This window comes from Oxyura jamaicensis, chromosome 5 (assembly GCF_011077185.1).
Source record: "Oxyura jamaicensis isolate SHBP4307 breed ruddy duck chromosome 5, BPBGC_Ojam_1.0, whole genome shotgun sequence".
In the NCBI taxonomy this organism is placed as follows: Eukaryota; Metazoa; Chordata; class Aves; order Anseriformes; family Anatidae; genus Oxyura; species Oxyura jamaicensis.
In genome coordinates, this window is record NC_048897.1 from 11,484,692 (window position 1) to 11,510,511 (window position 25,820).

Consider the following 25,820-nt stretch of genomic DNA (forward strand, 5'->3'; position numbering starts at 1 on the left):
TGTTAAATATCAGAAGATGGTTGCAGGAAGTTGCAAAAACACTGCTGCCATTGGATATTGAGGTTTTATATTATTATTATGGGTCTTAATAAAAAAAAAAAGGGAAATAAAAGCTATAAAAACATGAAATATGAAAATATTCGCTTGAATGTGTAACTGGATTATGTTGATTGCCACTGAAGAATTGTTGAGTTAGCTGAAAAACAGAGCACTAAGGGAACATTTTAAAAGCATTAAATTAGAATATAGTGCTTATTTAAATTGCACACAAAAATTGATGAGGCGCTGAAACTGTTGTAGTGAACATTGCTTGTCTTGATACTATAAAATGTAAACAGAAGAGCCTATATTAATGTTTAGGTACTCTTTCAGATACTCACAAGACGGTTGAGGTTTCGTTTGGAACGTGCTTCAGGGGAGACATCATTAATAGATCGAACTGGCAGAATGCTAAAGATGGAGCCGTTGGCAACTGTTGAATCTCTAGAACAGTATCTCCTGAAAATGGTGAGCAACATACCACATACGGTTCATGAGGAAAGGTTGCATTCTGTGTCTCTAATTTTTTTTCTTCATTGATGTGTAGGTAGCAAAGCAGTGGTACGACTTTGATAGGGCTTCATTTGTTTTTGTACGAAAACTACGTGAAGGCCAAACATTTGTATTCAGGCATCAACATGATTTTGATGAAAATGGAATTATTTACTGGATTGGGACAAATGCAAAGTGAGTTTTTTTCAAAGCTAAATATTTTGAATTAAAATTTAGTAAACTATATCCAGAGGGGAAAAAATGAAAATTCATAATGAAATCTGTTATATTTTTTGTTTAAGAATGGGACTTTGCTTTTAGTGGTGATCAATATATTTTTTGGTCTGCTTAACTAATACAAAAACATGAATCTCTGAAGTTGGATTGAGAATTTGTATTCTTGCTTAAGAAATGACGGGATGGGAAGGGTTGGGTCTTTTCTTAACTGTTATAGTAAAATAACATTTTTTGGAACGTCTCTAAAGTTATCTAATTATCTAAGATTATTATAAACTGGAGCAGTTAATATCAACTCAGCTGTAATCAATAACTTGCAGTAAACTGTCAAATGTTTCTGATATCTGTTTTTTAATGTAAGTAATAATTGAACAGTACATTTCTCTTTTTAATATAGAACTGCATATGAGTGGGTAAATCCAGCAGCCTATGGGTTAGTAGTGGTTACATCCTCAGAAGGAAGAAATCTGCCTTATGGCCGTTTAGAAGACATCCTAAGCCGTGACAGTTCAGCTCTCAATTGTCATACTAATGATGATAAGAATGCTTGGTTTGCCATAGATCTTGGCCTTTGGGTTATACCATCAGCTTACACATTACGTCATGCTCGAGGTTATGGACGATCTGCTCTCAGAAATTGGGTTTTCCAGGTATCTAAGGATGGACAGAACTGGACTACTTTGTATACTCATGTTGATGACTGTAGTCTCAACGAACCAGGGTATGTCAGTGTCTTTTACCAGCTTTTATAAAATTGAGCTCAGTTAAATACATACTTGAATGTAGACTAACTTAATTTATGCCATAGGTATAATAAATAATGATGTAAAAAAGTGGTAGGTGGCGCAGATTATTAAGGGTAGACTGGAAAATAAGTGATTCATAAGTTCTCTTTATGGTTCATTTGTGATTTTCTATCATTGTAAATTTGCATTTTATATTTTTATTTTTTTTGAGAAAATAGTAACACTAGCACTCATTCAGAATTTGTCTCTAATGTTGCTAGATTTTGTATTTCTCATGTTTTTGGCGGTTTTCTGATTTTACCTATAAATGATTGCTGTCAAGGTGTTTGTTTTTGGTACTAAACTGTTCGTTTTTTTTTTTTTCTCTCCTCCCCAACCATACCGTTTTCGAACAAATTTGAAGGTCTACAGCAACATGGCCTTTAGATCCTCCAAAGGATGAGAAACAAGGTTGGAGACATGTTCGAATAAAACAGATGGGAAAGAATGCCAGTGGGCAAACACACTACCTCTCCCTGTCTGGATTTGAACTTTATGGCACTGTGAATGGAGTATGTGAAGATCAGTTGGGTAAGAAAAAGAATGTGTACGTCCTGTTTGTTCTCTTGAAATCTTAACGAACGACCTATAAAAATGAGTGTGGAAAGAACATGTTGATTTTTGCCTTGGAGCTTGCTTAAAAACAAGCTCAGATTTATTCCCTAATCAATATTGCTGCATTTTTCAGTCTTCTAATTTCAAGTTACATTTCTTGTAGGAAAAGCTGCTAAAGAAGCTGAAGCCAATCTGCGAAGGCAGAGACGTCTGGTCCGTTCTCAGGTTTTGAAATACATGGTTCCAGGAGCTCGTGTAATCAGAGGAATTGATTGGAAATGGAGAGATCAGGACGGAAGCCCACAGGGTGAAGGCACTGTTACAGGAGAATTGCATAATGGTGAGCACAAATTACTTGAATTTGTAAAACTCTGTAGCATGAGTATTTCATGTTTTATTTCAATCTAAATGTGAAATTGGTAATATTAAACAATTCCTTCTGTAGTTTCTTGAAGAAGCTGATAGAAATTTCAATATCTTGGAAAGAAGGAACTCAAATACTGTAACCATTATGGTCCCTTTGTGAAATTCCATTTCAATGCATGGAAAAAAAATCTTGTTGTAAATGAAACATTCAGAGCTTTGCTTAGTTAAAATACCAAATTGTTATTTTGACATTCATTATGAAGAATAAAGAATATGCCAGGTTGGTTGATGCAAACTGATTAATTAAGCTTTGGGCCTGCAACATCTATCATTACATTCTTCATTTCTTCTAGCTTAGCATTTGCAATATTTTTCTTGACTTTTGTTGTATGCTGTACCTTTCCTACCTCGCTAGCTTCATTGGGATCAAGTTACTATTTTAAAAACAGTGAAAAGTAATATAACTTAGGGAGCAAAATCAAAACCTGCAACAGCCACGGAATTCAGTGCTCAGGAAGCTGAGGTATTGAAGAGGCTCCAGAAGACCTGATAATCTTGTTAGCTGAACATGCTTTCCCAGTTCCCTCTGATGCCCACCCCTATTTAGATGTATGTAAGACTGGCCTTGTTCCTGAAGCATCTTCAGTCACTCCTAGCCAGATTATTAGTTCTCGGCTCGTAAATAGGGAGAAACTTTTTACGATGATGAATATGATGATCTAAAATGTTTTGGAACTTTTAATCTTTCTTAAGCTATTCAGTATAGCTTGTAGGGAATTGTCCCATCATCTCTATGTATTGTTCTTACCAGATGCAAGAGTATCCATAGATACACTCTCACTTTTAAGACGTTAAGTATTATTGGTGAGTAGTCTATTAAAACAGTGTTTTTGTTCCTATATTCCAGTAAACTTTTCCTATTAAGGTGAAATTGAGGTTCATGTGTCAAGTGATGACTACGAAGTGTGATACATGATCAGCAGACTCTTACTCCTGCCACAGTTGTCTTGAAAATAGAAAATGGTATCCCATTGGCTTTTCTTTGGCTATTCAAAAGCTTAAACATATCTTGAGTTGTTTTGGGGCCACAACAATGCAGATTCAAGACTCCAAGTACATAATGTATATTTACAAAATTGTGCAAGTTTTGAACTGTTTGTAATTAATATTGTAGTTGAAGGAACTATACAAAAGAAGAACAATAATTTAATTAAGCTTTTTCAAAACACCCTATCCAGATAGTCATAAAGGGTAAAAATGATACTGTTTCTGTATGGAGCTTACCTCTCTCTTTTTGTATTCAATAAGAAAGTCAAATAAAATGTAGAAAGATAAAAATTCAGACTTGCATCACAGGTTCACTCTTCGGAGGTTTAGTAGCATGTAGCTATTCAGATAAAACTCATGAAGATGGAGTAAAATCATACCATAATAATATGATATAAGCCTGCTCATGTGGGGATGAGATGTTTACTTCTGAAAACTTTATGCATTTTTAAGTGCTCTTCCTCCAGAATGATATTTCTAAACAGAAAATTACCTGCGATCTTCTGTTTCAGTCTAAAGTGATGGCTTTTGGATAGTTATAAGGTAAAAGTGCACCTGACAGTGCTAAAAATATATATATTTTACTTGAAATGAGCTCTATTCTTTTTCATTAAAGAAAAACGTGTATGTGCCTCTGGACCTGACATCTTGTTTTGAATTTTTGTCTGAGGTTACAGAAGCTGACTGAGCTTTAGGGATTTTGTTTTTAAAGAAAATGTGTATCGATTGAAATAATGACACCAAAATTTGGTGCAGTTAACATGCAATCAGAAAAACTAGAAAGAAGCTTTTAAGATAACTCTGATATATCAGACTGGCAAAAGTATCTGACAAGCATTAATATTTTTTGTCCCCATTTCTATCCTAGTTTGCTAAATTTTGCATGTTATCCTCATCATTGCAGGTTTATTACGTTTAACTTACAAAATACTGGAACATAAGTTAATAAAGAAATTAAAGATGAGTAAAATCTTTTTTTTTTTTTCAGTGCTGTTCTGATCCCAGTATAACACTTTAAATTCCCGTGAAACATACTTTTCTTGCAACGCTGAAATCTTACATGAAGTAGTCCTTACCTGTTGTAAGACTTTTCCTGTGAATAAGTAATGTTTGAGTCTGTGTAAATTACTGAAACAAAAAGCTGAGGATCAGTACACTCATTCTTTCACTTTACAGGACAAAAATAATCCCAAACTAATGAATTTCTAAAATGTGTTCTGTAGGGTAGATATGCCCTTATACAAGCATTGAACAGATTAAAACATAAAATGTCCATGCAGGAATTGTAGTTTCTTGTCAGGTATTAATGAAATTTTGATATGTTGTAATATACATTCCTGATATTTAGAGAACCATCTTAACATTTGGAGAGATCCTTGTAGGTCGGGTTCCTTCCTGAAGCAAACTTTGCTTTTGGCTGGATTCGGGGACTCTGAAGGTAGAAGCTGATTGTCCTTGCTGCCACAATTTTAACAACACTTCTACATTACCAAATTGTTTAAACCCTCCTCAGTTGGCGTTAGGAGTTATTTAGCAATTTTATTAATTCAGACACGCAGCCCTTATGAGAAGCTGATCCCACATTGTGGAGCTACTGTCTGACACGCTCCTGTCTGCTTTCTGCTGGATCTCACAAACTCCTGTCCCTTTCCAGGCTGGATTGATGTCACCTGGGATGCTGGTGGCTCTAACTCTTACCGTATGGGCGCAGAAGGAAAGTTTGACCTCAAGCTTGCACCAGGGTACGACCCTGATTCAGCGGCATCACCCAAACCTGTTTCATCCACTGTTTCAGGCACAACGCAGTCATGGAGCAGCTTGGTGAAAAACAACTGTCCAGACAAGACGACTGCTGCTGCAGGCTCCTCAAGTAGAAAAGGAAGCAGCAGTTCTGTGTGTAGCGTGGCCAGTAGCAGCGACATCAGCTTGGGTTCGACCAAAATGGAGCGGAGATCAGAAAGTGTAATGGAGCAAAATATAGTTTCAGGCACTGACGTCCATGAACCAATTGTTGTTCTGTCTTCCGCTGATAACGTGCCTCAGGCTGAAGTAGGGTCATCTTCCAGTGCAAGCACCAGCACCTTAACAGCGGACATGGGAAATGAAAATGCAGAAAGGAAGTTAGGTCCTGATAATTCAATACGTACTCCTGGGGAGTCCAGTGCTATATCCATGGGAATTGTTAGTGTCAGCTCTCCTGATGTTAGTTCTGTTTCCGAACTGACTAATAAAGAAGCAGCTTCCCAACGACCTCTAAGCTCTTCAGCGAGTAACAGACTTTCAGTCAGTTCCCTGTTGGCTGCTGGGGCACCGATGAGCTCCAGCGCAAGTGTTCCTAACTTATCATCTCGAGAAACTTCGAGCCTGGAGTCTTTTGTACGAAGAGTGGCAACCATAGCACGTACCAATGCCACAAACAACATGAATTTAAGCCGAAGTAGCAGTGATAACAATACTAACACTTTGGGAAGAAATGTCATGAGTACTGCAAGTAAGTAAAAGTTGTATTAATTTTTAGTTGACACTTTTGTTATTTCTTTGGTTTTCTTTAGACTTAAAGAAGTTTGGCTTCTGTTGGCCCAGCAGAGCAATGCACTTAGAGCAGCCTTGCTTTTATGGGCACTTACAGAACTGTGAATAGCTCACAGAGTTCATGGAAACCATGAAGTGTTACATGGCCCTGTGATGTCAGATTACACTGTGGTACCCATCAAATGGAAATGATTTGGATTTGATGTTCATTGTGTGCTTAGGAAGAGAGTATAGATTGAGAGGATTGAGGACTAGCAACAGCAGCTAATGTGGGATACTCTTGCTCTCTATCTGTTCTGTGCAGAATTTGCATGCTTATTTTCTATATGCCTGCTTCTGATAGGTTTTGGTTTTCCTTGGGAAATGCATATTGTTCATACTGTAAATTCTGTGAGCTTTAGGAAGTAAGAGCAGAGTAGAAAAGAAAAAGTAAACTGCAGTGTGGTGACATTTAAACATTTCCCTGTAATTCTAACAGGCTGAATAACCCAGTTCTGTGTATGTTTTCCAATGATGTTGTCATTAAGCTTTCGGTTTAGCAAGTCATTTAGGCATGCTAATTTTACGGAAGTTTGTAGTTAACATTGTTTTAAGTAGGATTATGTACATGCTTCAACCTTTGCGTGTTCTTGGATTGTATGTGTGATCAAGGTCTTAGCAGGTAAGCTGTCAGCCTGCTTTTTGTGAGTTCATTCTTCCGAATTTTCAGAACACTCCTATCTGAGATGTTGCGCAACCAGCTTTGTGTTAGGAATGTAGTTCAGTGTTTGGAGCTCAGTGCTTCGTGAGGTAGACAAGTTAGGAAAAGTAAAATTACCCTAACCAGAAGGAAACAGACAGTTTTTCTGTTAAGCTTTTATGCTTTTCTAAGACTTCTGTGCTTTCCTACTTGAAGATGTGTTGTTTGCTTTTTGCAGTTTTAAAAATGATCCTAGTGGGTATTTTCTTTTTAGATGGGGATGTATTTTTTTTAATGTAAATAAAATACCAAACAGAAGATTTCCAGTAATCGATCCCTTTAGACAGATACTCAGTGCCTCTAGTTCTGAAGTTGTTTTGTGTTGGGGAGAGGCAGGGTCTTTGAAGACTACAGGACACTTTACCAGTGTATTTGCCATATTTCAAGCATGTTTGAAATCATACAGCATTAAAATTGGAAATAAATTAAAAATTGGTATTTGTTGTGTTTAAATTTATCCCATATGTGGGAATTCCAATTTTATACAAAAAGAAACGGTGAGAATTTGTGTCCCCAAAAGAGATTAGATTTTAAATTTGAGCGATCGCACCAAAGTTATAGCAGTACGTTGTAAAAACCTGTGATTAAAACAACAACAAAAAATAAGCAAAAAGCAAACAAACAAAAAACGACCTGTCTGAAATCATGAGTGATTTAAGTCTCTTTTGACTTGTTCTAGTGGTTACATTGAAAACAGCAGTATTTGTCAGGATTTATATAGTGTCCAGGGTAGCCAGCTTCTGTTTGTTCTTGAGATCTGAGCAAATGTAATGCTTACACTTAATGGCTTTTTCTGTGTCTCTTTAGTATAAGAGCAAACAGTTCACTGTTATTGAAGTGTGGAAGATATGTATATTGAGCAAGTTATTATTAAATTCTTAAACAACAAAGAAAAGGATTGGAAGTATTCCACACTTCGTTTTTTATAGAGATGGGCATATGGCATACTAACTAATAAATTTTACTCTCTTCTTCCCTGCACAGAAAAAAAAAAAAAAAAAAAATCAAGTACTATGCCTGAGTAGAACTCCTTTGCTGATTTTAGCCTGCATTTTTGTATTTCTATTTATATATTTAAGTTTCTAGCGGGGGGCCCCCCCCCCGAAATGACAACAACAGCATCTGACAGACAAATACAAAACCAGTACAGTGGCATCTATTTTTCTCAAAAAGCTATCAAATGCACTTAAGGGAACAGTTCTGTTTTGTGTTGTGTCCTCCTGCAAGGGTAGTAATCCTTGCAGGTATCAGTAGTCTGATATTCCAACTTTTATTTGATCTTTATTTTTATATTATATTATATTTTAAAAAGCAACACATCAGGTTATATCAGCTGTAATAATGAAAAATGTTTACTTTTAAAGCTGTGAAATTTTGGAAAAAGTAGATTGAAAAATATAATGATTAAATTTAAGTATAGATGACCCCTCAAATTTTCATATGCAAACGTGTGATTAACTGTCTGTGTTTGAAGATATGGTTGTGAGAAAATGTTCATAACATTGGGGTGTAAATGTATAATTAATTGTATATAGGCTTAATTTGTATAATTTCAGGTAGGTACAGTACCTGAAATTCTTTCCATTGAGTTTACAGTGAATTCAGTTTTCTTTCAGTTGTTGACTAGAATGCATTTTCTGTGTTCTACTTAAGTGTGCGGTAAGGTAACCTTGCAGTTGTGACTAGCTTATTCTGAAAATTACTTGATATAAAGCATCCAACATAAGTTATTAAATTTAGTTTTTCACAGTACTGCCAGTACTGCTCTTGTCACACCTAATGAATATATGCACTACCAGTTATGTCAAAGATAGCAAGTAAGAGTTACTTTAGGAACTTGAAGGAAAATGCAGAAAAGGTTTCAAAATTGTCTTATGTTCTGTTTTTAATTTGTTTATATATGGTTATGTTGTTTTCTTTGTATAATTTTAATTATATTGATGTTAGAGGTTAAACTAAATTTTAAGTTTAAAGACAGCCACAGTATTGGAGTAACAGATATCAGAAATATTTTTCAGATGTTGAAATGAAGTAATTTCAAATTTACAGTGGGGCTTTGGGGATTTATTTAATAATTTTGTTTTAAATGTACACAAGGGAATGTTTAAATGCACACGCTGAGGTGTGGGCATCTGCATTGTAGTGTGCACTTTTGCACTGGGAATCCCTTCCCCTTTAGTCTGTAAATCTTTATTGTAAAATAACACATCAGATAATTTTTCAACCCGAAATACATTTTTCAGCACAGGACTCATGCATGTAAATTGTTCTCTTCAAGTCATCAAATCATTTATTTTATCTTACCGTATCTTTATCTATAGCTTCTCCTCTTATGGGTGCCCAAAGTTTTCCTAATCTGACTACAACTGGTACCACATCAACAGTGACCATGTCTACATCCAGTGTTACTAGCAGCAGCAATGTAGCTACAGCAACTACAGTTTTATCTGTTGGTCAGTCGCTTAGTAATACTCTAACTACTAGCCTAACATCAACATCTAGTGAGAGCGATACAGGTCAGGAGGCAGAATATTCTTTATATGGTAAGTTTCATTTTTAAATGAACGTAAGCAGACTTCCCGTTAATGATTTTTCCTTTTTTCCTTTTTGTTGTTATGATTTTTTTTCATGTAGTAGTTTATTTACTGATAAGTATTTGAAAATTGAGCTGTTCATATGTTACTAGTTCTGTAAAGTAGTATTCAAGTAAAATAATGTTAACAAAGTAATTTTTTCTTATGTTTTCAAGTCTTTGTAGTTCAGCAATTTCTATCCCACATGATGATTATTTATGGCATAGTTTATTTGGGCACTTGATCTTTTCATTAATCAAACCATTTTATTATTTAATGTAGTTTAGATATGAGCCTCTACTTAAAATCAGTGTTGAACACTACATGCTCAGTCCGAGGTACCTTGTAGTACTCTTTGATTGAAAACCACCAACCATTAGATACACTATACACTTAAAATTGTATGTGAGGTTCCAGGTATCTCAAGATCGTAGTAGTTGTAACAAGTTGGAAAGAACACAAAGTAAATCGACATGAAGAATAGAATTTTGGGATCTCAGGAACAAAATGCAAAGTCATGTGGGCCCTATATGCTAGATACAGGCATAAGGATGGAAGTTATTGGGGAGTTATGAATGCTGTGAAAGATTGTAGTTAACTAGGCTGAATGATAATATCTAGGAATTAAGTTGATGAAATGAACTTGAGAAGAGACCGGGCTAGATACAGGAAAATACTTCCTAATGTGAAGGATACTAGGTTGAGAGATAGTCTTGAAAGAAGAAATACTTGAATTGTTTTAAAAAAAATTGATTGGATGCACTCTATTTTGTTGTTTATAAAGCCTGTTAAAATTGTTTGAACATTATCTCGGCATTGGAATTGAGCCACTTGTAGATGTCTTAATCAACCAACTCCATGTGCCATGTCCATTTATTTTTTTAAGTGCCACTTGATATTTTGATTGGGTGACAAGTCTTAAAATATAAACAGCTGAACAAATAGTTTTGTGAGTTACCCTAGAGTTTCTACTGGGGCCTTGACAACAATTCAAAGGGTGTTTAAACTGTTTCTATGTGTATAGAAAAAGTAAAATTTCAAAGATTCATCTCTATCATAGTCCATCTTGGATTATTGTGAACTTCTCTGTTGTTTTTTTGTTTTGTTTTTTTTGGGGGGTGGGGGGTGGGGATTAAGTCTTAGTACTACATGGGTGAAATTGAACCTTATAACTGGCTTCACCTTTTTGTTACAGAAATTCATTAGCAACTAAATCTTTGAAGATCTTGCTCTCAAATATTTATTTTAAATGTCCCTTATGTTGCAATTTGAAGTCTAAGCTACACATTTGTAGCAAAAATTACATCCCTAACCTTCTTTTAAAACAGTTAAACGTAGAATCAGACAATATTAATTTGTGTACCAGTTTTTGCATTCTTTCAAAACCTAACATAAGTGTAATCATAACCTGTTTGACAAATGAAGAACTGATCACTTGCTGGTCAATCTTAATTACACAATATTATGTGCTACTTTTATTAGATATAGTATGTCAGTACTATTTTTAGTTTGCTTTCTTGTTTGCGAGAGTTGCTTTTTCACTATTATCAATGTTTCTGTTTTTTAATTTTCAAAATCTGGCTTTAAAAGAGATTCATGTCTTTTTTCCATATGTAAATATATAAATGTATGTATATATATGTATTATAGATTTTCTTGATAGCTGCCGAGCTAGTACTCTGTTGGCAGAGTTGGATGATGATGAGGATCTACCCGAACCAGATGAAGAAGACGATGAAAATGAAGATGATAACCAAGAAGATCAAGAATATGAGGAAGTTATGGTACAGTATAGCTATTTAACTTAATTATCTGTGGTAACAGATGCATTACAATTCACTTTTTTTTTGGCACTATGGATTCTTAACTAGATGACTAGATGGTCCCTTCCAACCCAGACCATTCTATGATTCTAATTAAAACAAATGGATTTAGATTTAGGACTACTAGTTTGGAGAAGTGCTTCTTTACTGTACAGGTGACGGATCACTGGAATAGGTTGTGCAGAGAGAGTTTTTTCGAAAAACTCTAAAGAGTTTTTCGAAAGCGTGTGGATGAACGTGGTCCTGGCAAACTTGCTTTAGGTGTCCCTGCTTGAGCAGTAGGTCAGACCCCATGACCTCCAGAGGTCTCTTCCAGCCGTAGCCAATCTGTGACTGTAATTCTGAGTATCTGTCAATTAAGACTTCAAACAATATGCCAAAGTTAAAATCATGTTACACTTCTCTGGGACTGCAAGAAGAACACATATTTTAGAAGATTATCATTCATTGTGCTTTTTCCCCATTCTAACATATATTTTGAGTATTAACAAAGCTGTTTTCTTATCTGTTCACATTGGTGCTATAAAATTGCAAGGCCTCACCAGATAAGGCACTGCCCAGTTAGCTCTCCTTTCTTGTCCAAATTTGACTAATTGTGCCACCTTCAACATTTCTACCAGAGAAAAAGGTTTTTGAACATCAGAGTGCCCTGAGACATCATAGGCCAGAACTGACATCTTAAAAGCAACCTGGAAACAAGTTGACAGACAGAAATGATGGCTCCCCATGTCACCAGCTGATGAAGTGGTGTAACTTTGTGGGCAGGCTGCTAAATTTTTTTAGTGATGCAGTGCTGGGATGTGTTTAACTGTAGGCAGGTAATAGTTTATGTATGCCAGTGGAATGACTGGAAGGGAAAGACAAAAAAAACAGCAAGTTAGTCCCATGGTTCCTGCCTATGCTACTGTGAATCCTGGCTCTTCATTTAGTTCTTCTGTGGTATGATGAATGTCTGGTCTTCTACCACCACTGAAGTGATCAAAATGAATGTTGCAAGGCCTAAGAGGAAAAATAGAAGACTTCACAAATGTCAGTTTAATATTTATTACATAAGTGTAAACATTATTTAATGGAATTGTAGAAACTTCCTCTTGATGTTAATATGCTCAAATTTTAGGCATGTTAACCAAAACATTAAACTTTTTGAACTTACTGTCATTATGCTTTCAATAGAAACTCAAGTGCATCACTAAATATTTCACTTTCTGCACAAAGATACAAAGTCAGGAATAGACAGGATTATTTAACTATGCTATTTTGCTGCAATACAATAACCACAGTTTGTAGGTTGCTGACCACTTTTCAGAAAGGGTTAAATGGACTTGCTATTGTTTTTCATGGGAAGAAGTAGATTACACAACACAAATCAGATCTGCAAAGGAAAATTTTCCTTTCTCAGGTTCCAGTACTGTTCCCTCTCATACACTATGTAATTCTTCCTCAGTGAAGAGCTGAACAGATTGAAGGCCTGTTTTGGAAAAGTCATAACCAATTAACACTTGCAAAGGCTTGTTAATTTCTTCGCACAATAATAATCCCAGTACTTCAGTATTTAATTTCATCTCTGGATTAAATAAATGTATGTATGTTATATATCAATATAGGTATATACTTTCAAAAAAAAAAGTTATTTTGTTTCAGAAATGTTACTGCATTTATTTTGACTCCACTGATTTATTTGAATCTTTCATATTCCAAATTTTGTAGAATGCACAAAGTATCTACACCAAGTTTGCTGGTCTGCACTACTATGCATTTCCCTATGCCGTTTTGGTGCTTCAAGGAAGTTTTCCTTCTTTCCAGAAACTGTAAAGATACCCATTCTAATTTTAGCCCACTAATGCTGGTTTCTCTTAATTGGCAGTTTTGCTTAATTCTTTTGATTCCTGCTTGACAAATTAAATGGAACTAACACTGTTAAGTACCAGCTTTGATATCTTTTGCGTCAACTTTAGTTTGTTACTGCTGTATTACATAACAAAAATTTATATTTTTGATGAAATGATTTTTTGTTACAGAACCTAAAATAAAAATCCCCTCCCCCCCCTTTTTATTTAAGGAAGAAGAGGAGTATGAAACCAAAGGAGGACGTAGAAGAACGTGGGATGATGATTATGTATTGAAACGACAGTTTTCTGCTTTGGTTCCTGCTTTTGACCCAAGACCTGGTCGTACTAATGTTCAACAAACCACTGATCTAGAAATCCCTCCACCAGGTATACTGTCAAGACATATTTGTGATGTTTGATCCGGAGACTTGCTGTTAAGGTCCTGTTGTGCTCCAGGGATCCTGTCATTATTAACCAATGCAACATGCTTTTGTGTCTGTGTGGCTTTTCTTTGTTTGAATGAGAGTTTCATTTGCCTCTGCATGTCCAAGCACTATCAAGGGAGAAGTAAACTAAGTGCTGTATAAAACATCCGTACTCATGAATTTAACTCGGATTGGCGATAGATCTCTTGCTATGTCTGCTTCTACTTACAGAGAATAATTTGTGCATTGAGCTGCGCAGAATAGCTTTGATCAGAAAGGACTTGTTGAAGCAATCCAAAACCATGGTGAGGGAAAAACTAATACAGTAACTGAGCAGTCTGACCAGCAGCATAGCACGTGCTCTTGTTCCTTGGTTCATTCTTGTTCAACTCTGTAGGTGTAATCAGCATTCACAAAGAAAGGAATACATAGTTTAGACTTATGTGGAAATGAACCGTTGTTGATTTTGGTGAACTGAAAGGTGTAAATATAATAGGAAGCACATGGATTTGCTTTGCGTAAGCAAAGAAGAATCCATGTGCTGTGATAATATTAAAGAGGATATAACCGAGACGTAAGGATCAACGGGGATTTCAAAAACTGCTGTTAGCTTTTCTCACGTAGAGAAGTGTTTTAATTATAGTACTTGGTTATAGCTCATAGTTTTAACTCAGCATAGTCTCACTGGAAGGTGTGCAGGAAATCTACGCTTCCTTATTGAACCACTTTATTAATGTTTAAGCCAACTTGTCATGCTTTATGTGCTTTGTATTAACATCTTCTCAATTTTTCACGTGCAGGTACACCTCATTCAGAACTGTTGGAAGAGGTTGAGTGCATGCCTTCACCACGTTTAGCACTTACGTTGAAAGTTTCAGGTCTTGGAACAACTCGAGAAGTAGAACTGCCCCTAACAAACTTTCGATCTACCATCTTTTACTATGTACAGAAATTGTTACAGCTTTCCTGTAATGGCAATGTGAAATCTGACAAACTTAGACGTATCTGGGAGCCAACATACACGTAAGCTGACAAGTTTGTTATTCTGTAAAGAGAACACTGTGACTGGTTAGGAAACAGGTGTAAAACCATTTTAAACTTTTTTCCTCCTTTGCAGAAAATAACACTAGAATTATTTTATCTTGTATTTTTGTTAAAATGTTTGTATTGTTTTTAAAGCTAGTGCTTTGACTACAAACATAAAAAGTCATAACCTCTAAAGTTCAACTGTGACTTGTTAATAATATTTCAAAAGTAAAGCAGCTGACCAAGACAGCAGAATATAGCCTGTTCAGGGATCTGCTTGGAAGAATCCCACGGGCATACAGTCCTAGAGAACTGGTCCCAGGAGAGCTGGCTGATTTCTTCTGAACTCAAGAACAGTCTGTCCCAGTGCATGGCAGTTCAAGCAGAGGCAGTAAGAGACATGCATGGATGAAGAAACTCCCAACAGAATTCAAAACATAAAAAGAAAGCATTCAAATGATGGAAGAAGGATCAAGTGACTTGGGAGAAATATAGAGACAGAGCATGAGTGTATGGGGTAAGGAAAGCCGCAGTTGATCTGAAGTTGAATCTAGTGAGGGGCATAAAGGGCAACAGGTTAGGAAACATTTAAAGAACAAGACATACAAGTCCATGCGAATTGATGGGCACACACCCACAAGTGCTGAAGGAGCAGGCTGCTTTTGAAAGGTCCTTGACTGTATTTGAAAGATTGTGAGAGATTTCTGAGGGCCAGAAGAAAGCAAATGTCACAACTGGACAGGCAAGAGGATCTGAGGAACTACAGAGTGGTCACCCTTTCCTTCATCTCTGAAAAAGTGATGGAGCGAACAGTGCTGGAAAACATTTTCAAACAATGAAGGACAAAAATGTTTTAGGATTTATGAAATGGAAATCATGCTTAACCAATCTGATAGCCTTCTATAATCAGATGACTAGCTCAGTGTATGAGGGGAGGGCAGAGAATATTATTTTCTTTGGCTTTAGTAAGGTTTTTTGACAATTTCTCCCATAACATCCTCATGAACAAATTGATTGGACTAGACAGTGAGGTGGTCAGAAAACTGCCTGAACTGCCAGGGTTGTGATCATTGACCGATCTCTGGCTGGACTTCACACCATTAATGGTTGTACCCCAGAGGTCACTACTTAGTTCAGTTCATTAATGAACTGTATGATGGGACAGAGCAAACCCTCAGCCAGCTCCTAGATGACAAACTGTGAGGAGTCATTGATATAGCTGATGGTTGTGCTGCAATTCTAATGGACCTCTGGGGAGACAGGAACCTCAGGAAGTTACACAAAGGGAAAAGTCCAGCAGCTGAGGAAGAATAACTGCATGCATTGGTACAAGCTGGAAAGCAGCTTGACAGAAAAGGCCCTGAGGGTCTTGGTAGACATCAAATTGAATGTGAGCCAGCTACGCACCATTGCAGCAAAGGTCAGCAGCATCCTGAGCTTCATTAGGATGAGCACTGCCAGCAGTTTGAAGGAAGTGATCTACTTGGCACTGGTGAGAGGCAGTTGGAGTGCTGTGGACAGTTCTGGACTCACTAGTACAAGAGACTTGGGACCTGGAGCAAGGCTAGCAAAGAGCAGCTAGGATAATTAAAGGGCCTGTAGCATTTGTCATGGAAAGAGTCTGAGAGATCTGGGACTGCCTGAAGGAAGATAAGATCCCACAAGCCTGTCAATATGTGTGGGAACCCGATGAGGAATAAGAAAGATTTAGCCAGAGTTTTCTTTGTTTCAACAAGTGAAAAGACAAGAAGACAACGGCACAAATTGAAGTACAGAAAATTCCACCTAACCAAAGAAAGACTTCAGATTGCAAGGGAGATTGAACACAGAAACAAATTGTCCAGAGAGGTTGTAGTGTCGTGCTCTCTGGAGATAACTCAACACCAACCGAAACAAGCTGCTCCAGATGATGTTGCTTTGAGCAGGGATATTGAACTAGGTCTCTGTAAGTCCTTTCTGGCTTCAGCTATTCTCTCTACCCTAACTTGGCCTTAATTGCTTTATAGTAATAGGCAGCAATTACAAGACGGTATGATTGTGTGTGTGAGATCCATTTACTATACCAACATAATTTCTGTCATAACAGAAAATGGATGTATACAAAAACAAGAACTTCAGTATGGTGGTTGCAGTTTTTTAAACATTGTACTTGAGATTTTTTCAGTTACAACTAACTAGTTTTATGTTGCCTTGTGTCCAAAAGTGTTTTGTAACTAAACTATGTTTTAGTCAAAATGCACTAGAAACAGTTGTAAATGTGTGTATCTCCCAAGTTCATGAACAGCAAACTACTGTAGAAATTGAAGGTTTCAAAGAGTTGGTGCACATGTAATCCAGATTCTAAAGCTGGGTTGGGAAATTTGCATAATGGAGATGGTTTGATTACTCAAACCTCACTTAAAGAAACAGTTACCTTGCAAAGCATTTAATTTATACACAATATGAAAATTATGTGTTTAAGAGCTTTGCTGGATCAGGGTATACCAGATGTTCTGTAAAATGAAGATCAGCTGTTATTGCTTTTTTACACAGTTACATCAATGTCATTGATGTCTAACATCTCAATGTGTCACTTCAGAATGTAGAGAACGTTCTGTGTGAAATATTAACTCTTTGTTTTAATATCTAGGATCATGTACAGAGAAATGAAGGATTCTGATAAAGAGAAAGAAAATGGAAAAATGGTAAGACTTGCTTTTATGCCTTTGTGTATGTTGTTATGGCTGTTTAAACAAAAGCAAAACAAGAATTATCGCAGTTTTTGAAAAGCTACATTAAAAAAACTAACAGTTTTCAATTAGCTAAAGGATATGAGTGAGTGTATTTGTTAATGCATGTTTCCGTGGAGTATGTAATGCATGTGAAATCTTTAAGACTTTACAATCAGGAAAAACCAACATTTGTTGGTTCCTGTTGTAGGGTTGCTGGTCAGTAGAGCATGTGGAGCAGTACCTTGGCACTGATGAATTACCAAAGAATGACTTGATAACCTACCTGCAGAAGAATGCAGACTCAGCTTTCCTGCGCCACTGGAAATTAACCGGCACTAATAAAAGTATTAGGAAAAACAGAAATTGTTCCCAGCTCATAGCTGCGTACAAGGTATATGTCTGCATCCAAGTTTTTTTTTTTCTTTAATTATTATTATGTTTGGCTGTGTGCTTTTATTTTTGCAGCTTTAAAGATGCTTGTGAAAGGGCAGGGGAGAGAGGGTATAATGTATTAGGAAACTTGAAAGTTCACAATATAAGTTTAGTTTTTACTGTTTTTTTTTTTTTTTTAACATTAAATATAATTGTGTTAGTGCATTTGAATCATGATTTGAGCTATCTACAATCGAACTAAGTGTTCAGGTTAAACACAGTAACCACTCTGATTTTTCATACATACAAATGATTTTCCAAATCATTGACTTGGAGCACACAGCCATAAGGACTGTAACATGCAGTTTTCATTTATAACATTTTTTTTCCCCACAGGATTTTTGTGAACATGGATCAAAATCTGGATTAAGCCAGGGGGCTATTTCTTCTCTTCAAAATTCTGATATCCTTAGTTTGGCAAGGGAGCAACCTCAGGCAAAAGCTGGCAGTGGGCAGAACTCCTGTGGAGTAGAAGATGTTCTGCAGTTACTTCGCATTTTGTATATAGTTGCTAGTGATCCTTACACAGCGCGAACTGCTCAAGAAGGTATGTGTGTTATATAGCAGAGTTTCTGAAATGTTCTAATGAACACAAAGTAAGGGAAAACATTTTCTCTGCATTTCAGAAGGAGATGAGCATCCTCAGTTTAACTTTCCACCAGATGAATTCACAAGCAAAAAAATTACTACAAAGATTCTGCAGCAGATTGAGGTATCGTATTATGCATAGCCTATATAAATAATAGTGTTTTTAAGACTCTTCCTTACTTTGACTGTTTGGAATTATTAGCTTTTTTTGCCATTTTTACTTTTGAATTGTTTCTACAGTATATATTTCCATATATTTTGAATGAGTAAATTCTGTAAGAATGGACTAGTCTGAATAAAGACATACTAAGGAATGGCATAGTTATGGAGAATATTTTTTTATCCTAATTGAGACAATTGTTTTTGTGACAGCAGTTATATTCCCCAGCATAGGCCTTGGTATATGTAAAGTTTGTATGATTTAGTTTGTCTAACCAACTGTAAAATCCACTGCAGGTTAAGGAAAGTGCTCACCAGTTTACTGTAAACATTTTTGACTGCATTAGGCACTGCCTAGACTATCTTGGTTGACATATAGTCAACTTAATCTGACTCAAACTTCAGTATTCGTTCTAATGAACTGGTGGATACAAAAGAATGAGGGGACTTGATGAGACACTTCCAAGTATTTGCTTTGGTCTAAATGGCTTGTATATAGAATGGACTCCGTAGGTGTCAAACTCACAATTGCTAATTTTGCTTGGTTTCATTAACAGCAGTTCTTTGTCCACTAGCAAAAACCTGAAGTTTTTAAATTGAAAATCCCAAATGGAAACAGGAGTATTACTATGATATGCAATAACTGAGTAAATGTTGTTATGAAGTTATTGCTACAATCCTGTAATCTCCAGTCCCCAGGTGGAGGGTGGGGGGAGGATTTCAAGGGAGTTGTTTGGTGTCGTGTCTTCCACACACACCCAACCTCGGGTAAGACTTGGGGATACGAAGTTATGCAAATGAAATTTACTGGAAATAGTGGCAGTTATTGTTTTGTTTGTTTGTTCTTCCCATTTTGTTCTAAGCTATAAATGCATTTTTGTGTGTGCTTTGCAAAATTTACCTCTATACTGTTAAATTTATCCTCTATGCTGTTAAAATGTTCTTGTATTGCAATAAAATAGAGACGTTTTTGAAAGTTTTTGAAAAATGATTTTTTTAAAAAAAAATGAGGTTTACCATAACAAGCTTGACTTTGGAATTTAACTACAAAATATTGCATAGTTTGTATCTTGCTGTTAGTTGTTATTTAAATGCTATTCTTTTTAAATGGCAGATTTAAGATGCCAGTCCTTTAAGTAAACTAGTCTGCTTCCTTTATGTAGTCTGAAACTTGTAGTAGAAATTTATGTTCAGAAACTTATCTAGTCTGAAACTTATAAAGAAACCAAAATAGTTTGTTACTGTTTCTTATGCTTGCTGGGAATGAGCAGATTTCTTTGGAACTGTCTGTGGTTATATAAGCTCCACTTACAGAACTGTATTTTTCCTTCTGCTTCTGCACCAAACATTGATGTATGTGTCTGCTTGCTGATGTAACAAATGCAACTAGCTGTGTTAGAGATCACAAGGATTCCTGTGTGTATAGATTCAGAGCTTTAAAAATGACATTAAAAAACTTGTTATTGGTATCAGTCAGATGCACTAAAAAAAAGGAAAGATTGAAGTGGTAGTTCTTCAGTAGGTAGGTTTTTTTCTTCAGGTAGTAGCGTTTTTTCTTTTTTAATAGGTTTTCTTTAATAAAGATTTAAAGATAAAGATCCTCAACTTGCTCAGTTCTTCTCTGTGTGCTTTTTGAGGTTCTTTAGTTACAGTTAAGTTCCCCTAATTGTTCATTTTAAAAAAAAAGTTCAGTTTTTCATGTTCTTTTGAAGGCTGTTTAGACACACAAATATCTTTGTAGTAGTAATTTCTGCAGTATTTTTTGTTACACCTCTATTTTAGAAAGGACTATGGTAATATTTCCCTGTAGATTATCTTTATTACCACTGAGTTTCTTTTGGTGTTTTCCAGTATTGAAGAGGTATTTAATCACTTTTGGGCAAAATCCCTAAGTAATTCTCTCCCAATAATGATATACCCATAGTGTTAGCATGTATCCCAGGGATTTAGTACAGCTCTTAATGTATGTGACAAAGCATACTGTGTCCACTCTCAAGTCCTAGAAACTTGGTGAACTTCTTGCTCAGAGCATTTAAAAAAAAAAAAAAAAGTGGTGATTGCTGAGAAGGAAGAAACTTGATCAAATATAGGTGAAAACCTGGCATGGGCATATTGGGTATCTATTAACTTGGTTACAAACTTGTTAGGATAACCTGAGTGTAATATTAGAAACACTTTTTAATTTTTTTTTTCTTTCTTGTTTTAAAATACAGGAACCCTTGGCACTAGCAAGTGGAGCTTTGCCAGACTGGTGTGAGCAGCTAACAAGCAAGTGTCCTTTCTTAATTCCATTTGAAACCAGACAGTTGTACTTCACATGCACAGCATTTGGAGCATCAAGGTAAACAAACAGAAATAAAAACAGGAAAAACACCTGTCAGATTGCTTTTTTAAAATCCCTTTCCGAATTAGTAATTCGGAAGGAGGACGTTATTGGAACAAGATTCCGAATATGAAGCATTGTAGGTAGTAGGAAAAAAGGGAAGATGCTGGGAAACTTCAGAACTTCCAGGCACTTGAAACATTTCTTGTTCATTGTGTTAGAAGCTTATGATGAGTAGCAGCCTGTCTTCTGTTTAATGTTCTCCAAGCCGTTTCCTTTGAAGAAGTTTAATTTTTTAGCTTCTTAACTGAAGACCTGATTGTGTGCCTCTAGGTAGGTGGCTGTATCAGGCAATAGAGAATTCAACTGGGTTGCAGTCTATTACATAATGTATTAAGAAACAAAAATAATAAAGCTTTCTTAATAACTGTGAATTGTTTTATGAAAAAGTACACCAAAGCATGTATTTTCCATTTTGTACAGTGGTTTGATGATTATTTGTTTTGATTCATTTATTTTTACTTAGTTTAGTCAGACTAAACAACCAACAGATGGTAGATTATTGCTGCATGGATGACAATAGGTATGAGAATTTTGCACTTTGCTTTCATGTAAGTACTGTTACTAGATGCAGCTGTTCTTGCGTGATTGATATGGGTCTTTTGGAGGGGGACAAAGCACCCCCACAATCCCTGTAACACTGGTAACTTGGTGGATTTTTCTTACGTTGACTTCTCTACTGTTACCTATTTATTATAACGTAGTGTTATTTTATATGTGAGTGACTATACTTCACCTTTGGTTCTATGTTTCTTTAAGTATGCAAGTAAGTAAATTTTACTGTAAAATCGGTAGACATCCAAGTTTTAAACATCTGTTTTGTGTTGTGTTTTTATTGTTCTAGAGCGATTGTCTGGCTACAGAACAGACGTGAAGCCACGGTTGAAAGGACAAGGACCACAAGCACAGTGCGACGTGATGATCCAGGAGAATTCAGAGTTGGACGCCTCAAGCATGAAAGAGTGAAAGTTCCGCGAGGTGATTCCCTGATGGAATGGGCAGAAAATGTCATGCAGATTCATGCAGACAGAAAATCTGTTCTAGAGGTAAAGCATATCTGCCAAGCAGAGTGAGGTTAGATAGCTATTTCTAATGTGCTGGCCAGTATGTGGAATATCCTGTTGCATAACCAACACTGATTATTTCATTAGAATTTTCTTTTATTATTAACATTCCGTATGTTTTTGATAGGTTGAATTTTTAGGGGAGGAAGGAACAGGCCTGGGTCCTACCTTGGAATTTTATGCATTGGTAGCAGCAGAATTTCAGCGGACAGATTTGGGAGCTTGGCTTTGCGACGACGATTTTCCAGATGATGAGTCTCGGCAGGTACATACAAGTTTGCATTTTTAACTGTTAGTGCACAAAACTTCTGTAAAAGAAAAATGAGCTAGATAGGCAGGAAGGGAAGAACACATGGTCAGTGAACAGCTGCTCTCCATGGTCAAGAATGACCACAGTGTTCCACAGCTGTCTTTTTCACCTGTTTTATTTTTAATATGGAAGTACAGTATAATAAATTAAACAGCAGAGTTTTGAAATTAAATTCACCCTTAACAATGTATCTTTTTTTTTTTTTTCTCCTGTCTCTTAAATCAGGTTGATATTGGTGGTGGATTAAAACCCCCTGGCTACTACGTGCAGCGATCGTGTGGACTCTTCACAGCACCATTCCCACAAGACAGTGATGAACTTGAAAGAATAACAAAACTCTTTCATTTCCTTGGAATTTTCTTGGCTAAATGCATTCAGGACAATAGACTTGTGGATTTACCCATTTCTAAGCCTTTTTTTAAACTCATGTGTATGGGAGACATTAAAAGTAACATGAGTAAGTTGATATATGAATCACGGGGTGACAGAGACTTGCACTGTACTGAAAGTCAGTCAGAGGCTTCCACGGAAGAAGGGCATGATTCCTTATCAGTAGGCAGTCTGGAAGAAGACTCCAAATCGGAATTTATTCTTGATCCACCAAAACCTAAACCTCCTGCGTGGTTTAATGGAATTTTAACATGGGAAGACTTTGAATTAATAAATCCACATAGATCTAGGTTTCTAAAAGAAATTAAGGACCTTGCAATTAAAAGGCGTCAAATTTTAAGCAACAAAAGTCTGTCAGAAGATGAAAAAAACACAAAACTACAGGAATTAATGCTGAAGAACCCGTCAGGTTCTGGACCCCCACTTAGCATAGAGGATTTAGGGTAAGAATTTTTGTATTTATTAATATGCAAACGGTATTGTATTAGATGCAAATGTTACCAATGTTACCACATTGAATTAAAAATGGGGATTTCTTTGTTTTAAATAGTATTGCTGGGGGAAAGGTACAATTATTCAAGGTGCAGCAAAATCCAGCTTGCTCTCTGTAGGTATATTCTTGTTCCATAGTTTGAGGGTTTTTCCTTCTCATTCATTTTTTTTATATTATTATTTCAACTTAAATGTGGCTGTACTGTGATGCCATTATGGCTTGGCAGAAACACCCAAATATCTGTGAAGATCTTTACAAATACGTGAATCAGTAGGTTTGTTATTGGAACTGTTGAAATTTATTAAGTCTTTTGAGGAGCTTTTAAAGAGGACAGATTGAGAAATTTGGGCAATTCTTCTGAAATTTGGGATTGCGTTAATAGACATACGGTGCTTGGTGTTTGGAGACTATGTTAAGCAGAAGATTAACATTTACTGACCTCTAGCAAAAGAAACAACAAAAAAAATACCTCTGTGAACGTGGGTAGGGATGTTATATTTTGTAGTTCTGAATTATTTCTTCTGAAATGCTGGTTCTTCTACCATTAATAGGTTATTCATTAAAACCATCTTGTGCCACCGGGATTGAGTAGTTAGGGTTGAATAATTGCTTATGGCCTTGCTGACTTAAGGGTGACATGAGAGAGAGAATGCAAGTAGCACTATTGAAGGGCCTAAATGCCTAATATGTTAAGTGGCTCTGTAACTCTTAGGGTTGGGAATTCATATAAAGGGTTCTTTGAGACTACTTGAACAGTTTAATTCAGTTCAGTTTTGAAGCTGATTAACAATGCCAAACTGTAAGATGTTTTCTATAGTATTCAAAACCAAATAAGCAGTGGGTGAATACACACATGCATGTCATAGATAGGAACCCCTGTTTGCAAAGTCTGTTACTAATTGTAGTTTTCCACTGTGATGTGACTCTCCAGATACGTACTAAGTGATCCGCAAACAGTGTTTTGAAACAGAGGGGAAAGGAAGATTACAGTTTATAAATCTGGTGTATTTGCAAAAGCAGTAGCAAACTGCTTCCAGTTAGTAACTGTCTTTCTGTTTTGAAGTTTAAATTTTCAGTTTTGCCCTTCATCCAAAGTGTATGGGTTTACAGCTGTGGATCTCAAACCAGGTGGTGAAGATGAGGTAAGGAAACAACCTACCTTGAGAAATCTCAGCACTAATTCTAATGCAGAATGAAGTCTTACTGTATTTATATGTTGTTTTTGCAGACTGTCACAATGGATAACGCAGAGGAGTATGTAGATCTCATGTTTGACTTCTGCATGCATACTGGTATACAGAAACAGATGGAGGCATTCCGAGGTAATTTTCATTATGGCAGAATATATGTGTGTGTTTAGGTGGAATTAGTGGTGTTCTGGGTATCTTGGTTTAAAGTAGTAGCTTAGAGTGGCTTTCAAACACAAACTTTTAAATTAAGGATGTAGCAGGTAAAAGATTAATTTCGTAACACTGCATTAATCATGGCATTGTTAACGTTGAAAAGATTCTTTTTTTGTTGATTAAGAAACTGTTGATTTCTGATTTGATTCAAGTACAATTCAAATGCTTATGTTATTTTTATAAACATTTTTTTGACTTCCATGTATAACTGTGTCTTGTATAAATTAAAGATGGCTTCAATAGAGTCTTCCCAATGGAGAAGCTGAGTTCCTTCAGCCATGAAGAAGTTCAGATGATTCTTTGTGGAAATCAGTCACCTTCTTGGGCAGCAGAGGATATCATCAATTATACGGAACCTAAGCTGGGATATACACGAGACAGGTAATTGTATTCTAAGTGATTTAAAAATAGTAGCTAAAAGATGCATGATGTGAGAAAATGTCCAGAATGCTTCTTAGATGGAAAAAGCCAAATTGCTCTTCAGCCAGTATCACTCCCAGTTAATTGCCTAAAGCTATAAGAAATAAATGTATATGTTACAACAGACAGAAGGTACTTAGGGTCTTTGTGATGAGAGGATTAAAAAAAAATGGAAGTATTAAAATGTCAAAAACTAGTGGAAGTGGAAGGGCAGCTAACTCATACGAGCTACTAAAAAGTAGTACTTCAGGGATTTGACATCTGTCTGTGGTGGTGGTTACAGCTTCAGTTGGGTATTCTTGATAGTTAAAACAGAAAATGTACTGTGGGCAAAAAATATACTTCTGATTGCCTATTGGGAAGTGTTAGTGTTCTGTTTTTTTTGTTTTGTTTTGTTTGTTTGTTTTTCTGCTGCTTGTCCTGTTTGGTAGCTAGCTGTAAAGTACAAATTACTTTTGGAACTGTGTTAGTTTAAGTATGATGTGAAGGATCCTAGTCAGTCCAAGGTGCTGGGCAGAGCGATTCTTCTACTGACCCTGCCCTGCCTACAAGGATGCAGCTGAGATATGGTTCCTGATACCTGAGGGCATGTTATGGCAAGCAGTGCTTTCTTCATACATAACCCTGTCCTCCTGCTCTTTCCTTGGGCTGGTATAGATGAAAGCAGTGGTATCTGGAGGATTCTGCGAAGTTCTGTTCTAGTCTGTTATATTTTTCTTATTTTTCTGCATGACGGTCTTCAGCAGGATAGAAATGAAATTGTACGTAAATGGAAGTGGCTTTATGCTGTGGAAGTGGTGCATGAAAGGTCTTAAGATTAGTCGTGAGAGTCGTCTTAGAATAGGTCTGAGTTCTCTCTACTTCTCTAACGCTTCGTAGAGAAGATATCCAAATAACACTTCAGGAGGTGTTGAAGAAAACTTACGTACCTATGTTTTTCTGTGTAATATTCAGCAAGGAGATTAAAGAAGTATTTTTACATACTTTGTGATGGTTCTG

General features: G+C 36.2%; 1 protein-coding gene across 12 annotated transcripts in view; it reads left to right on the top strand.

Annotated features, from left to right (window-relative positions):
• The window catches only part of HECTD1 (HECT domain E3 ubiquitin protein ligase 1), a 68,009-nt gene that overhangs the window by 40,180 nt on the left and 2,009 nt on the right, over positions 1 to 25,820 (top strand). For 7 of the 12 annotated variants that reach the window (XM_035327709.1, XM_035327710.1, XM_035327712.1 and 4 more), the window contains 21 exons: positions 373 to 507; positions 587 to 726; positions 1,166 to 1,489; positions 1,918 to 2,084; positions 2,272 to 2,448; positions 5,176 to 6,012; positions 9,114 to 9,335; positions 11,016 to 11,149; positions 13,248 to 13,404; positions 14,243 to 14,465; positions 17,098 to 17,152; positions 17,388 to 17,570; positions 17,948 to 18,158; positions 18,238 to 18,323; positions 20,572 to 20,699; positions 21,586 to 21,787; positions 21,933 to 22,070; positions 22,341 to 22,948; positions 24,062 to 24,140; positions 24,227 to 24,320; positions 24,632 to 24,782. In XM_035327709.1, coding sequence (XP_035183600.1) covers positions 373 to 507; positions 587 to 726; positions 1,166 to 1,489; positions 1,918 to 2,084; positions 2,272 to 2,448; positions 5,176 to 6,012; positions 9,114 to 9,335; positions 11,016 to 11,149; positions 13,248 to 13,404; positions 14,243 to 14,465; positions 17,098 to 17,152; positions 17,388 to 17,570; positions 17,948 to 18,158; positions 18,238 to 18,323; positions 20,572 to 20,699; positions 21,586 to 21,787; positions 21,933 to 22,070; positions 22,341 to 22,948; positions 24,062 to 24,140; positions 24,227 to 24,320; positions 24,632 to 24,782 — 4,451 coding nt within the window. The remainder of the gene's footprint in view (positions 1 to 372; positions 508 to 586; positions 727 to 1,165; positions 1,490 to 1,917; positions 2,085 to 2,271; positions 2,449 to 5,175; positions 6,013 to 9,113; positions 9,336 to 11,015; positions 11,150 to 13,247; positions 13,405 to 14,242; positions 14,466 to 17,097; positions 17,153 to 17,387; positions 17,571 to 17,947; positions 18,159 to 18,237; positions 18,324 to 20,571; positions 20,700 to 21,585; positions 21,788 to 21,932; positions 22,071 to 22,340; positions 22,949 to 24,061; positions 24,141 to 24,226; positions 24,321 to 24,631; positions 24,783 to 25,820) is intronic. The other 5 variants (XM_035327715.1, XM_035327717.1, XM_035327720.1 and 2 more) reach the window with 3 other exon arrangements.